Raw genomic sequence first — 15,977 nt, forward strand, 5'->3', positions numbered from 1 at the left:
CTCTTATGGCACAATGCCTCCCTTGTATGTATTACTTACAGCACACTTTATTTCATTCACTTGTTTAAATGAAGCTTTAGTTGTATGGAACAATTTGAACATGTAATTGAGGATACTACACAGAACTGCCAACATGGTCTCATTAATGATTCATTTGTTGGATAATTTATTCATTAATGACCTTATCGTGGATGTCTGGAAAGAGACATTAGATTAGCCGGTCTCGGAGGACATGCATATGTTTTCATTGTCTGTCTGTCTTGCATTTTTCATAATGTGAACATGGTGCAGATAAGCAGCAACAAAGTTCTAAAAGTTCATCCCTGCAAACTGAGTTCTTCAGTGTGAAAAATATTTTATGACACCATTTCAGGGATTTGATTCAGTTCAATTCAGGTTTATTTATATAGCACCAAATCACAATAACAGTTGCCTCAAGGCTCAAGGCCCCTTATAATGGAAGGTATAGATCCTCCCGGATTCTGGAGAACATCCCAACAATCAGATGGCTCCATATGAGCCAGCACCCTTACAACAGGATGAAACCTCCAGCAGAACCAGGGTCAGGAAGGTGGGAAGTAAACTGAGGTGATGTGGTACTATGAGGTCTTTAAAATAAAATGGGGCCTGATTATTCAAGACCTTGTATGTCAGGGGAAGAGGTTTAACCTCCTAGGACCTGGGGTCCACATATGTGGACATCACATTTTGGGTTATTTAGACCAAAATACTCAATTTTGCTCTACAAGGGCCTGATATCCACTTACGAGGACATTATACTGCTACTTTTTTATCAAAATTTTAAATGAATATCCTCATATGTGGCTCTCATCATTCTTAGAAACAAAAATTAGGTAAAAAAAAAAAATCTTGTAATCCTTTGTTTGAAATTAAAAATGCATGCCGTGGAAGAGTTCAGGTCTTAGGAGGTTAAATTTAATTATGGATATAACAGGGAGCCCCTAATATGGAATAATCTCCTGTCAGTACTCTCTCTGCAGCATTTTGTATCAACTGACAGCTTTTCTGGAAACTTTTAGAAGAACATGATAATAATGAGTTAAAATAATCCAACAAATGCATAAACAATTAGTTTTTCAGCATCCGTCTGAGACAGGATGCTTCTTTATAGATATTGTAAGAAAGCAGTCCTGCATATGTATTACATATGCTTATATTGTATCATATCCTGGTCAAAAATGGCTCCAAGATTCCTCACAGTGCTGCTGGAGACCAAGTAATTGCCATCCAGAGAACATATCTGGTTTCTAAGATTTTTAGGCCCAAATATAGTAACTTCGATTTTATCTCATCTTTTGAAAATTATGGTACATCCAGGCCTTCTCCAGTCTTCTCATTACCTCAGTCTCATCTATAACTGATTCATTTTTGTCACCTGACTTAATATGTAACTTCATATATAATATGACAGTTATATAAGAAAGAATGCATTACAACTGGACAACTGCAGTAACTCTTGTATTTGTGACAGAGGCCAGAACACAAAGTGAGTAAAAGCAAAGAAGAAAAGCCCCAGTTGGTTTTGAAGTGTATCTATCACAAATCAGTCTGTCAACAACTCTGGAACTCTATTATATATCGTCAAGTTTTCAAAAAGTCCTCAGAAGGATTCTGAGAAGAAAGTACAATAAAGTACATAAGGACTTGAATGCATTTAGACATCACAAAACAAATGCTATATCAAGTCAATAAATAATGAACTGAATTTTAACAAAGACTTTTTAAGCACGAGCCTTTATTGATTTAGACTGATTGTTACTGTCTCATACAGACACACATGACTAACAAAGTAGAAATGCAGAATGTAGAAAGATGACATGGGCAATTGCATTAAAAAGTAATTTGACATGATAAAATAAGCCTGCAGCTCACACTGCTTGTACTCCTGCTCGTATTCTTCAGCCTCGCGATCTCCTCATGTTTAAAACCTCTGGAAATGAACACAAAGTAAATTTAAACATGACAAAACGGTGCCCTACATACCAGATTATTTAGAGTGATGGCGCAGCAGCTGGACTTCCTGTTCCCTCCAGAAGAGGTCCTCCCCTCTCAAATCTGTTTTAAATCCCTCTGTATTTTTCTGCACATATTGAAGGCCATCATGTCACATCAGTTTTCTGTTACACAGACCATGGCTTCATTTATTGCTTAGACCTCTGCGGCTCCAAGAAAAAAACAAAAGAAACATGTCTGGTTCCAAGCGGATTCATGGGAAAACTATTGATTCAGTAACATTTTTTTTTTCATAGTGTAATTTGCAACATGGTGTTTCTCATTTGTCAGCGCCCATGGAGTAGTGTAGCTGAAGCACACCCACAGCGCAGAGGATCATTGACATGCAGGGGATGTTACTGCATGCCCTACTTTCCTGATAAAACCACTGACATGTTAAATGAGGTAGAAGTTAAAGTAGTGTTTCTGTGTTGTCACAAAAATAACAGACAGGGGAGGTGAGGGGAGCAGCAGTCTGTGTTCAAACACCTTCGCTGCCCTCTGCGAGAGTCCCCATCTAACATGGCTAAGTAGGTAAATGTGATGGAGTATTGATCTGAGCATCGGAGTTTTAGTTCCCATCCATTAGTTGAAAGGACTCAAGGAGAGAAGAGTGAAAAAGTCCACAGGGATGCCCCCCCTGATGCTGTGATGACTCTTCATTAACTCAGTTATCTAAAAATACTTTCAATGGCATACTTTCCAGATTCATTCAGACTCCTCAGGGGCAACAGCACCCCTCAGTGGACATGAGGATATATAACACCTGATATTCTTGAATTTACTGAATAATTTACACAAATCAGAGACAGAAAAACTGAAGACGACATTTCATTTTTGTTGACATTTGATATTTTTATTCTCACGTTCAGTAACCACGGTTCTGTTTTCTGTCACTTTATCAGAAATAGTCAAGCATAAATCAACCAGGCCTACCCAGCTAGGTTTGAAGCCTCATCACACACGGCTGAGGGTTCACGTCAAAGACTCTCACTCATTGTCTGTCTTATTATCGCTCACATACACACATCTAGACACACACGCGTCACACTGTTCCCCAGCGAAAGGCATCCGCGCGGGATTATGCCAGCACTGTAAAAATATTATAGCCTATCATAGTAACACCGTAGCAGCGCCGCCTACAGCTGAAACAATAAGAGCCACAAAGCTTTAGTCTGCTATTGCTTTAGTAGGATAATATATGGAAGGTTCACATTTCAGCATATATCAATATGATAGGAAGACCCTGAAAAACTATGGTGTTTGATCTGCTGGCACAGAAAGCATTGCAGATATTTACAGTACAGCCTGTACATATATTCAGAATGCAGATACACAGGCATCACCGTGCACACTCGCAAACATTTCAAACATGCTTCCCAGAAGCAGAGCAATGGTCACATGTCTTAGACATTGTATAATATGAGAGCAAAAAAAAAAACAAAACAAAACAAGCAACAGTGACACAATATACAGAAAGGTAATGACAACAATAACTTTAAAATGGCATTTCATTTAGATAACACTGTAAATAGTGACAATAGAGAACAAAATAAACAGTAATCTCCACAAAATGTATGCTGAGCACGTTCACGGACCCGATGAGTGTTTTCCCTTTATGTGATTCAGATCCTTGTGAAAGTCATTTCACCTGAAACTAGTGCAGCTTTCACAACACAGTGCTGACACGTAACTATGTGCTGGTCTTGGTATTTTTAGAGCACAGATGTTTTCTTTGCATTTTTACAGTATGTGTAGTTTTTCATTTAATAACTACATGTGTATTAATTAATAAAGGAGCAAACCTGCATGTCATGGAGGTTTGCACGAGTGTATTATTAGTTTAGATTTGAAGATCATCACATATTATCAATGCTGTGTGATTGTTTTTTTATATAAAGACTCTACAATGGAATCAGAACAGAAGTAACATTATCTATTTTCTATTAATAGAAAACATTGTGAAATGCTTTGATCTAATTTGTCATGTATATTTGTCAGTCAGGTCATGTAAAATTAGTTAAGATAATTAATATCTGTTGTATTTATATTCATATAATTTATATTATATGTTCTAATATAACTTATATTTAACTTCGGTGTACATTTCTGTTAGGTACTCTGTTACAGTAACCATGAAAGTGATCAGGTGAAGGTTAAACACTAACCCAACCACTGCAGCAGCATCGTCATGATCATACCTGCTGGTGCTGGCTTCCTTACCTCGTCACTGGAAGATTTGGAAGATTAAATCAGAGAAATATAATAATATAATAATGTAGTTCCAATAATCTACATGGATACATGAGACCTGGTGTCAAATCACTAAATTACTTTACTGGAAACAAACACTGAATCTGTGTTTTTTAAAGGCTTGGAAAATAATGATTTATGATAAAAATAAGTAGTGATATGTTGTTTAAAGACACCTGATAAAATGACACAAATACTCTTTCCTTCAGTGTGTGTGTCTGTGTGTGGTACAGTAAAGCTTCCTATGCCTCAGCACCGTGAAAAGGCTGAAGTCCACTGCCTGGGTGATTATCCTCCTGGGTCACTGGTTCTCAGGCTCAGCTGCTTTGGCAGTGTGACCCAAGACAAAGCTTAATTTCTGGGGTTCAGAGCTTGGCCTCGGGGCTTGTCTGGTCAACGGGGAGAAAAGAAGAGCGGATCCTCTGGGCTTCGTTAACACATAGGTGACCAAATGCCTTGTTGTACCATTCTGGAGATCTTCCCCTGTAACAAGAAACACACTCATTAGCGACTGCAGACGCGGTTGAAACATAAGACTTTAAAAACCCTGGAGGTGCATCCACACCTGAGGTCCACTCTGGAGATATGGGTGAGTCTGGTCCTCCCCGTCCCACAGGGCTCTAAGAGGTACTGTGACTCCAGCACAACCCCCCTCACTGATCCTATCGGTGGGCTGTCTTCATGATCGACAGACACACTAACAAGCGCAGAGGAGCCTTTACAGAGGTCTGTACGCCATGATCTAAAGGACACAAGCAAGGAGTCAATTTGAGGTATTCTTTCTTATTAGGGCTTCAACTATCAAGGGTTTATTTTCAGGAACAATTTCATATAAATTCTCGGGCGATTAAATTTTTGAAACAGGCAATCAAAATGTTCATATTATTAAATAATAAATGTCTCGTCTTGCCAAGAATAAAAGCTGCAAACTGTCACATATGAAGAACCTGCCCCCATTACATTTGTAGGAGTTGGAGAACATATCAATTTTCTTTCCAACAACTAATCAGCCGCTTGTCACAGCTCTTCTTTTTACCCAGTGTGGTATTTTAAAAATTCTCCTGTATGTAAAGCCCTGTTTAAACAGACATACTGTTGCTCTTTCTGCTTAATCTTTTCATTCAACACGTCAGTCTTTATGTGAGGGAGAACACCGATTGCAAAAAGAAAATGCAAACGAAATTTAGTTTCCCTGACCTTAGTACCACATATTCACAGGTGGGTTGAGGTGGCATGTTGCAGCAGGAGTACAGGTACACGTCCGTCTGTTTGTCCAGCGTCTCCAGAATCTTCTCCTGCTGTAATTCAGTCTCCCACAGCGGGCGTTCTCTCAGCAGCCGATGCAGCACCTCAGCGGGAGCTGCCGACACCTCGACACACACTCTCCACCTCCTCAGAGGGTTACCGTCTCCTACCTTAGAGAGAAACACATTGGAAGAGTGAAATATTATGTAAAGGTGTATCTCAAGGGCAATACTAGAAACTTTATAGATTTGATTTTCCTAGACCAGACTAAGTGGTTAGATGTAGATGTAATCAGTATATGTTTCTGATAATCTGCTTGCGCAGACATGAATAAGAACAATATTTTTCTGATTTCCACTTCAAGCCCAAGTCACAGAGGTCAAGAGACTAGTCAGAAACCCCCGGGCAACGTTCTGTTGCTAAAGAAAAATATGCATTTTCTAATTAGTTGGCAAGTGGCTGCTGGCTGTAGCTAGGTTTAAATCACATGCAAATATAGAGATGGTCAAACCCCCCCCCAAAAAAACCCTTTTGTTACTAGCAAACTACAGTGATCAGTATTTGTATGGAAGATGCTGACTCTGCAAACAGTTTACCATCTCTTCACGTTGTAGTAAAACTTGAAAAAGTGCATCTTAAACTGGAAATGGCCTCATTCCAAAAGATTCAGCTTTCCAACATTTGTAGTTTGCATCGTCATTGAGCAAGTAGTTTGCAAGTGTTTGCAGAAATTTCACTGCTGCAATTGCCAGGATCCTCTCAGTCACAACCACTAGCCAACTGGTTGTGCAACATACACTTTCCCCAGCAATCGAGTGTTACTGGGCGTTACTGACAGCTTCTATGCCTGTATGACTGTGGTCCTTGCTCTGCATCCAGTTTCTTCCAAACCCTCCCAATATCCATCCATTATTCTAGAGATTCAGTAGCCACACATACCTTTTTAAATGACAGTTCCGTATGGTCAGTAGTTGAGCGAGACACCCAGCCTTTGCTCTTATCTTTGGCCTCTTTCAGCAGGTTCTGGATCAGCCTTTCTAGGTGTGCATGATAGGATCCTTCCTCATCTTCTTCTTCCTCGTCCACATCCACTTCCTCCTCGTGAGCTTTGCAAAGCTCGTCCAGCGGGGGCACCATCAGCTCAGCTTCCATGTAGGAGTTGTGGGACTGGGTCACCATTTCCTCTGGGATCTGTGGAACAGCCAGAGAAAGTGAATCAGATCACACAGCACCACTTCAGCTAAATACAACAACTTTTACAGAGGAAAATGAACTGTAGTTATACGTTTAATAGTGTATTACAGCAGCTCCTGTCAGTTTGGTAAAACGTTTTAATATCCATTATCTTCTAAACATAACCTCACTGGTCATTTCCCTGTGTTGGAGGAATTCTGCAGTCCTCTGTGGGTTAAGAAGAGCTAATCATTCAGTCCTGTATGAAAACCCTTCAAACCGCATGCATAGTAATCAAATCTGTTTGTCTCTCTCCCTGAAAGCAGCAGCATACAGTACACGCTGACAGCCTCAAAGTAATGATGAGCTACAGTTTTAGAAATGAGCTCATTAAATGCAATTATAACGTGGCCTTGACTACTAACCACACAGCAGGGCAAACATCAGTCAGCTTGTTTGTTTGTCAGTGTCTTACATAAAGATAGAGTCATGTATTATTTCTTTGTGAACAGAAATAAATAGTGGCGTATTTGATCCTGACCTGAAACAGACGTTGGCACTCGGTGATCATGTGTGCCAGGCCCTGAGTGGCAGCCAGGTTCTCGCTGAGGTCTTTCTGATCGGGTTGGCCTGTAGTGTACTTCCTCTGAATTGACCTTGAGGAACACAAACTATTATTGAATATACAGAACTGTACAACAGGTGATATATACGGAGTCATTAATGGACAGAATCATGTGCAGATCCCTAACATACAAATGATCTTCATGCAAATTATAGCAAACATTACAACAAGGAAGGAGAATCAGTGGTAGCACTACAAACAGTCTTTATAGGGGTGGTTACACCATTTGATTAGCAGAACCTTGCTGCTACTTACCCCATTATTTTCTATGGAGGAAGAAATAAATGTGTACTTCTCTTTTCACAGTGTGTCTGCACTTTTGCTTCGATTTTAATAAATAAATAATGACACATCTGAGGTTTTAAACATCTAATTTTAACACCTGGTAAGGACCAAGTACTATTGAATTTTATCCTCAAACATGAAACCTTATAACTGAAATGGGACGTATCTTCTTTTTTACCATGATTGTTGATTTTCTAAATGTACTGACACATAATTACAATCTTCGTTTATACTGACATTTTTACACTGCTCAGAATAATCCATAACTGTGAACAAAACTGAGAACCAACTGAATCCTTCTTTTGTTAACTGATGACTGTAATAGTTAAATGTTTAGTAGTATTTAGATTTGCTCAATTAACAAAGCATAAAATCAGTTACAAATATCAGTAAAAATCAGTTTTCCAGAATCCAAAAGTTGTTAAAAAGAGAAATTTGAGAGATATTTTTATATGCAAGGAAATATTTGTAAAGACTAGTGTTGTGTGGCATCAGATTTTAGCAAAAGGAGTAAATTTGTGGAATTTATGGAGAACTAAAAACAATTAAAACAGTGTAATTAAATGTAATCAAATGTTTAAGGCAAATACGAGTTATTAATTTCACTTTCATCAGCTTCTATGTTTTTTTTATGCAAGAATCAGCGTGTTCATCATCCCATATGTGCACCTTGGTGATAAGGCTTCGCTCTTCAGTATGCTGAGGTGGAAGAGCGACGGCCCCAGACAAACAGCCAGGTTCATGGGTGTCATCTGGTTCTCCTCCACCATTGATGTAACGTCACGCAGGAAGTAGAGCAGCGTCTGCAGAACCTCCCTGTTTTCGTCTGGCATTAACAAGATGGCCGCTCGGACGGCCTGCAGTCTCTGCTCCTTTGGGACATCTGAAGAAAAATATGGACGTGAGGAGGAGTGAGGGGTCAAATAAACAATGTGGTTAAGGTTTTAAACAATAGAAATTCTTCATTATATAGCAAATACTGTTTTCAATATTTGACTGAATATGATTTATGATTTTGGATACAATTAACAACGTTGTTTTATAGAATATCGTTGATTAAAGATTGAAGCTGTTTTTTACTGGTTCAGAAATTAAAATGTGATTTTAATTTTTGATTAGAAGAACAAACAGATCACATATACTGTGTTTGCCTGTTTACTAAGGCCAACTAAACCATTAAAGCTATTTACAGTCACATGCAAATGACTGCAGGTGTGCCTCTGAGGTGGCTTACACTGGTAAATATGCAGGAAGGTTTCTCCTAGCTTGCTTGTGAGGAGAGGTTCAGGCAGGTCTCTGAAGAACTGTTTGACCATGTCTGCAACATCGTAAGCTGATTGGTCTTCATAGTTCACGCAGTCAGGAGACAACTCGCACTGCTGCCTCAACGCCTGAATACGAGACTTCACGCCGGACTTCCTGAACAATCCAACCTAAGAGAAGAAGACCAGAAGGAAAGGGAAAGTCACAGGAAAGAGACAGGCAGGGCATTAACTGTTTATCGGCTTATTCACGCCTTCAGTAGCGCTTTAAGAAGGACAAAGTTTTATTGATTCTAACCTGGTCCAGACAATGTGTTCTGAGGTGGCTGAGGGCTTGCTGTAAACACAGGGGGAGTGGAAAACCACAGCGCTGGACATGGACAATGAGGGGAACCCCGAACACACTCTTCTCTTTGTAGTCTGGCACCTTCATGCGCTTCATAAACTTTGGCACAGACCTGAAAGCAATAGAGAGAATTAGGTGTGTGGCAGAAAAAGTGGCACATACTTTGATTATCTTCTCTTTATTTAAATGCCGGTTGACAGGAGTAAACAAAGGTCACCGTAAACAAGTCAAAGCTTGTGTTTGGAGAGCATAATCAACTGATGAAGGTGTGTGGGGGTGACAACCTAAAGCCAGTTTGTTCAAACACCGCGGCATGCACGAGCCCAACTGCATGCATGTTTTGAAACCAAATGAAGCTGATGGTTGGCCATATGGTCCTGCTGTTTCAGCTCTTCTGCAGAGTTAATGGAAGCAGTAAAAATAACCACTGCAAAAAGTGTCACGCGTATAGAACATACTGTACCTTGCTAACCTGGACCACATAAGGAAAAACCAAAAAGATGGTTTATATTTTTTATATTTGAGGAAAAAAAGACGGGGAGATGAAGAAAGAGGTTTGATAAAGAAATGTATAGAACAGTTTGAGATACTTTGCGTGTATGTTTGACAGGTTGTGAATTTCTAGTTTTATAATAAATGAATGACTGAAAGACAAACATAGACTTGAATTTGTGCAGTGATTGTAATGCACGCCCACCACGTCCAGCCGTGTTTGTTGGACATCGAGTATTTCTCCATGATGGCGGTGAGGCGGAGCAGGGAAAACTTTTGCAGCAGGCTGAGCTGGCCCGCTGATTGGCTGCTGATCTGCAGAGAAGATGCCGGCTGGTTGAGATGATCTGAAGTTCTGAAACTGGGCCATCGTAGACTGGGATGGGAAGAAAATACCAGCAAACAATCAGACACTGTGATTCAGTCACTGTAAATATGAGTCTAGTTTATTTTGAGTCTTGTTATTATAGTTTTGTGGAACTAGCGTTTAGGGAAGAATATAATTGTACTGGTTTAAAACAAAACTTCAGGTTAGACAGATTTGATTTGCTGAAGGCAGCCAGTAGAAACATTACCCAACCTGTTCAATGTTAAAGAGGAGGTCCTTGATTAAAAATCAACCATTCAACCATCAGGGGCTCTTATGATTCTCCAGCAGAGAGTAGGAGAAGCATATATTACTTTTCTTAATGAACTTAGTAAGAACTGTTCAAAGGTGGAGGACAAAGTGCTGATGTGGAGTGAGAAGACTTCAGCTTTGAAAGGCACCCACTTGATTCATCAAGCACAGGCTGCTGGAGCCCGATTTTAACTTCAGAGGAACCATGCAATATATTTGGACTCCCAACATTTATAGTACATGTCCAGAGAGGCATATATGGACAACAAAGGGCATCGCACCAATTTTTCAGTACTGGATACTTGACAGAGGTGTTGCTAGGCAGCAGTTAAGCCTGATGTCTATCTATTAGCTATTTACTCTTACGCAGGCAAGAGAAAATGAAACATACAAGCAGTAACTGACCCTTTTTTTATGGTTTATCATTTAGAATCTATACCACCAATGAAAGTGAACAACGAGCTGTAAATATAAACACAATTTAACCCAGGATCACCACCCTTTTTACTGTGCACTGCTTCATTAACACTTTGGTTGTGCTCTTTTGTTTTTTCCCCAAATAAACTGTTGCTTATATACATCATGAGTACTTTGGCGTGCTTCAAGATCTCAGCCATGATTGTAGTGATTACACTGTTAATATAATCAATACAATTTAGGGCCAAAACTATAAAAACACAACTCAAGTAGTAATAAAACCATAATTATCCTTTAAAAAGCTGAAGGGCTGCTCACCGTGGTCTTGTGAGGGAGGCCCCAACTCCAGAGTCTCTCCTCTCCCGGCTGGTCCCTGTTGAATCTGTGTCATTTAAGGAGACCCCGTCTCTCTCACCTTCGCTGGGAGTGGTCCGGCCCTCCCCTTCCTCCTCCCCCTCCCCCGTCTCCCCTTCGGGCAGCACGCTACGGCTCCAGTGGTTCACAATTTGCTGCAGACCACTGACATGCTGGATAATGTCATCCAGGTGAGGGAACAGATTGTCCTCTTTCTCCAAGTCCAGCAGGTCTCCTGTGCTGGCATACAAATGGGAGCCTGGCACGTTGTCATAAACACTCACTCTGCTGCCCCGTGGAGCTCCAGGACAGGGTTTAGACAAAGGTTTACCAGACCAGGGTTCACCCAGGCCATTGTCACGGGGAGAAGTTCGGGCATGCACGTGAGGGTCGTTGTTTCTGTCACCAGGGGAAGGCGCCAGGCTTTCTATGGAGAGGGCTTTTGGAAAGGTGCCTGGTTTATGGTCTTTGGGGATGTGAATGAGGAGGTTTTCATATGAGTGAAACTGGTGTCTGCCAAACTGGCTCTGACCTTCGGTCCTTTTACCCTGAGAAGGCAACACCATATCCTCCAGATACATGCTGCTTCTCTTGCTGGCAGTGCGGGGCTTTATGCACACAGGCTCCTTCACAGGGAGCTCCACAGTCTCGTTGCTGGGGCTCACACTCACTGTGACCTGGTCTTTACAATCCTTGCTAAGAGAGTCAGGGGAAATGTCACCATCAGTTTGGTGGCTGTGTTTAGGGCTCTGCTCTAATTGGCTGATAGGCGTACACTGGAGCATCTGCAGCGCCTGAGGTTCCTCCCCCTGTAACACCGGCCCGCTGATGACCAGCGGTGGCCTGCGGTTTGAGCCCTTGCGCCTCGTCGATGGCCCCCAAGTACGCATTATTTCCATTCGCCGCAAAAACTCTTTGGCTTTATTCCGCCTCCCTTGCCCGTGGCGGCTGCTTTTGATCGGCAGGGAGTTGTAGTGTGGGAGCTCCCGTGGCGGTTGATAGGAAGCAGAGAGGGAGGCCATCGATATGGAGTCGGGCATGGCAGAGGCAGAGTCCTCGCTGTGTAGCGAGGAGATTTCCGTGATCTCCTGCTCACTCAGGTCTGTCAGCACACTCTCGCTGCTCACTGTGCTGTGCAGACCCTCCCCCTGACCTGTCGGGCTGCTTTCATTGGTGCTGTCAGACAGGAAGTCTTGTAGGCGAGACCAGCGTCGGCTGCTCCACTCGAACGTCCACCTTTTACTGATAGCCAATGGATCATCTTCATCGGAGTCATCACCCTGTGGAAGGAAAAAGGAAGTATGAGCTTCTACTGTCTTAAGTTTAGGATACTAGAAAATAAACATAGCTTAAATTTATTGAAAGATTTGGGATCCATTGTTGAACAAGCTAACAATTTTACAGTATGAATCAAAATGCATTTCATCACGGTGACTGACAGTACACCACACCATAATTTTCAGGCAAGCAAGTACTGTAGCTGTGTATAGTAATTGAGGAACAACAATCAAGCTGCAAAAACCTCTGTTCTTGTAATTCATTGGCAAAATTTTTGACTTACTTTCTTCTTGGGTTGACTGACGTCCAGTTTCATGGAGGCGCACTTGTTCAGAGTATTCAGACGCCTGCAACAGACAAGCGCACAGTCAAATGCTGCATCTAAAGCTGCTCTTCTGGATGCGATTTGTCTGTTGTGTGTCTCTATCCATCTGCACTCTGACGCCGCTCCCTTTCAGTCTCTTTTCTCGCTTTTCACTACCACCTTCTCACATCCCTGCTGGGTCTATTAGTCACTTTCAGATATGCTTCTTCACTGCCTGCTTTAAAGCTTCTTCTCAGACACTATCTTCATTGTAGTCTGTCTACACACATGTTCCACGCTGATTTTCTCCTTCTCTTCTTCTACTTTTCTCTGCTGGCATCACACCCCTGAAATTGATTCTCAGTCCCGAACACGGCCAGCTCCTCCCCTTCACGTTTCTCCCTTCACCCTGAGGAAAACTTCCACTGTCTCCACCTTCATTTAGGATGTGATGAGTGGCTCTTTAGCGGGGTGGTGTCTGTGTCCGTGCCTTTAAGACGGGATTGTTAAAAACACGTTTCAGGGCTCATGACCTCTGTCATTTGAAAGGATTTCAGCCCTCTAACAACACAGTAGGAAATCCTCCTTCGTTCACTGTAAACCTCTCTGTCCTCTCATACAAATGGCCAGACAAGAATTGCTCTGCACAACTTGTGTCACAGCGAAAATGACTATATAATTTAACATTTAAACAACACATTATGAGCATGTTTTATAGCTCTTGAGACACTTTCAGGGGATCTGATGTGTGTTCTCTCACGGTATAGCTGTCAGGAGTCACTAACGTTTTAATTACCACACCCTCCTCTGCCATAGACACTGGGGAGATGGGGGGTAAGCAGGAGAGAGAAAAGAAGCAGATAAGGAGCAGGATAAGCTGTTGCAACCATGTAAAGCTTTAGTAAAATGAAAACAGGAGATCTGAAGAGGAAAAATCAAATACATGTGGAAAGAAACACCACAAAGTGGGGAAGTGTTGGGAAGTACTGGCATCCCTTCACTCCTTCCCCACTACTCTCACCCATTCCTCGCCCCCTGCTTTTCCCCCCGAGGGTCTCTCCTCTTTGAATGGGAGATCAGAGTTCGACAGAGGGGAGGGGAGGTGACCAGATCAAAGCTTCAAAGTATATGGGTGGAAGGGGAGTTCATTAAGGAGAGGGGGGTCAGACATCTAATGAGTAGCAGTTAGCATGAGGCCGCAGGACAAGCCAGAGAACTGAGCAGGAAAAGGAAGCTAGAATTTTTCTGGTCTTAAGTGTGTACGGGTGGAGGCATAAGTGTAAACACTGAAACGCGTCGACGTGCCGGCGTCCTTACCGACAAAGAGGCTCCACCAGATCCCGGTCCAAAAAGTCGTGGTCCCTTTTAACAGACGAAATGTCAAGCGGAAACTGGGAATCTGGATGAAAGAGACAGAGAAAATGAGTTTTTTAGTTAATGACTAACAGATAACATGAGTCTGCATATTCCTCCTTGAGTTAACTGTTAAAGAAGTCTGCTGCCACCACTGTTAACACTCCTCATCTGCATCTCAAGTTTTCTGAATGCACACACATACGCACACGCTTTCAAATCCCAAAATAGCTCAAATCCCACAGAGCGCCAATGCTAAAATGACTCAAGCTTTTTTTTATTTTGGTGATTCTCAGCGTGTGGTTGCAGACTGCAGGCTTCATGTTTGCCTGGGGAGCAGCCACAGAGTCCCAGAGCCCGGCATCCACAACCCAACATTACTGAAGCTCTCAAGTTTTCTCAGAGAAGCTGTGTGTGTGCATATGTGTGCATGCGTGTGTGTGTGTGTGTGTGTGTGTGTGTGTGTGTGTGTGTGCTGCTAAAGATGAACTGTTGTGCTTTAAGAGCAACTTCTTAGATTAGGCCATTTCCTGTTTATGTTTGAAACGTATAAAAAATCCAATGATCATCACATGAATAATTGCTATTGAGAATGTGTAGGGCACAAGGAGAAAGGTGGGAGAAAGAAGACAGAAGTAGAAGCTATGAGAGTCCCAGCAGTGATAACAAGGCCTTTCCCATGACCCCTCCCTCCAGACAGGAACTGAAGCCTGGAAATAGAACGCAGTGGCCCAGAAGACGAGGATACAAGGATGGAGAGATGGCAGAAAGAGAGAGAGAAGCACAGATGGTGGAAAAATAAAACAGAGAAAGAACACAGAATGCAGAGAATAAACAAAAGGAGAGATTTGAAAGAGGAGGTCCTTGTGTGAAACAAGTCAGCTGGGTAAAAGCTGAACTTTGGCTCCTCTGTGTGCGTGATACCTTCATACAGCTGAGCGTACTGTGGAAATCCCGCTGCTCGAAGCCAGTCGCAAGCCTCCTTAGCCTCAATCTCTGAAAAGCAAAGAAAGCAGTAGAGGCATGTTGAGAGCAAACATCAACATATGTATGTTTTTTTTATCATGTAGGATCTCTACTGTTCAACTATATTTTTAGTACGATGTATTTTTACAAGTTTACAGCTTCTAGTTTGCATTATATATCACCACAACCAAATTTTATGGAGGAAAGTCCCCAAATGATTTCCTTTCTGAGAATCGCAGCCGAACAAGGTCAACATTTTGAAAGTCTTAATTAATAAATTGAAAAACATGATAACTCAAATTAAAGACAGACTCGCAGTGACTCATTTTCCATGATCCATCTCTGAGCGTGTTACGGAAACAGAGGAGGAACATCTCAGAAAACGAGACTTCCCTCTGGGAATTAAGAGGAATGATGAGACTGGAAAAGCTGGAAATCTGCCAGAGAAGGATGCACATTATCTTGAGTGGACAAAGGAAGCAGCGTACATTGTCTAACATTACATCTGTACTACAGATATAGATACACCAGCCGCCAACACCTTGAGACATTTTACAGGCATTTGTTTTACTACTTTCTTCCACAAGCCTATGTACTGCACACACCTCTAAACTGGCAGCCCTGAAATGCACAAGTGTGTGGGTATGTGTGTGTACAGTACGCTCACTTTATGAGCAGACACTTATTAAACCGCTCTGCAGCGCCTCTTTGTGCTGACAAAGACATCTTAATAATCTGGTGACAGCAATCATGTGTTTTAGGTGCAATATGACTTAAAATACGCACTGAGACATGCTAGAAAAATACAAAAATCATAAATAATAAGGAATTGAAAGAATGGGAAGGCATTTACATGTGAAAAAAATGAAATGTTAAATGATAAGTATTAAAGGTCAAATAAGAGCAACTGTAACTTCATCGTTTTACTTTCATGGCTCTTATCTGATCTCTCTGTCAAAGCCACACTCATTCACTCTCACGTGTCTCATTCA

At 41.7% G+C, this 15,977-nt stretch overlaps 1 protein-coding gene across 5 annotated transcripts in view; it reads right to left on the reverse strand.

Moving 5' to 3' along the window:
- Window positions 1-2,842: 2,842 nt before the first annotated feature.
- The window catches only part of stard13a (StAR-related lipid transfer (START) domain containing 13a), a 51,746-nt gene continuing 38,611 nt past the window's right edge, over window positions 2,843-15,977 (reverse strand). For all 5 annotated transcript variants that reach the window (XM_040033301.1, XM_040033303.1, XM_040033304.1 and 2 more), the window contains 13 exons: window positions 14,944-15,015; window positions 13,984-14,065; window positions 12,646-12,709; window positions 11,049-12,364; window positions 9,900-10,070; window positions 9,155-9,314; window positions 8,829-9,027; window positions 8,264-8,477; window positions 7,226-7,340; window positions 6,451-6,702; window positions 5,464-5,681; window positions 4,832-5,008; window positions 2,843-4,749 (listed from right to left, as the gene is read on the reverse strand). In XM_040033301.1, the coding sequence (XP_039889235.1) occupies window positions 4,632-4,749; window positions 4,832-5,008; window positions 5,464-5,681; window positions 6,451-6,702; window positions 7,226-7,340; window positions 8,264-8,477; window positions 8,829-9,027; window positions 9,155-9,314; window positions 9,900-10,070; window positions 11,049-12,364; window positions 12,646-12,709; window positions 13,984-14,065; window positions 14,944-15,015 (3,158 nt within the window). In that variant the 3' untranslated portion in view covers window positions 2,843-4,631. The remainder of the gene's footprint in view (window positions 4,750-4,831; window positions 5,009-5,463; window positions 5,682-6,450; window positions 6,703-7,225; window positions 7,341-8,263; window positions 8,478-8,828; window positions 9,028-9,154; window positions 9,315-9,899; window positions 10,071-11,048; window positions 12,365-12,645; window positions 12,710-13,983; window positions 14,066-14,943; window positions 15,016-15,977) is intronic.

The sequence above is a fragment of the Simochromis diagramma genome, unplaced genomic scaffold (genome assembly GCF_900408965.1).
Source record: "Simochromis diagramma unplaced genomic scaffold, fSimDia1.1 OVJJ01000216.1, whole genome shotgun sequence".
Taxonomy (NCBI): Eukaryota; Metazoa; Chordata; class Actinopteri; order Cichliformes; family Cichlidae; genus Simochromis; species Simochromis diagramma.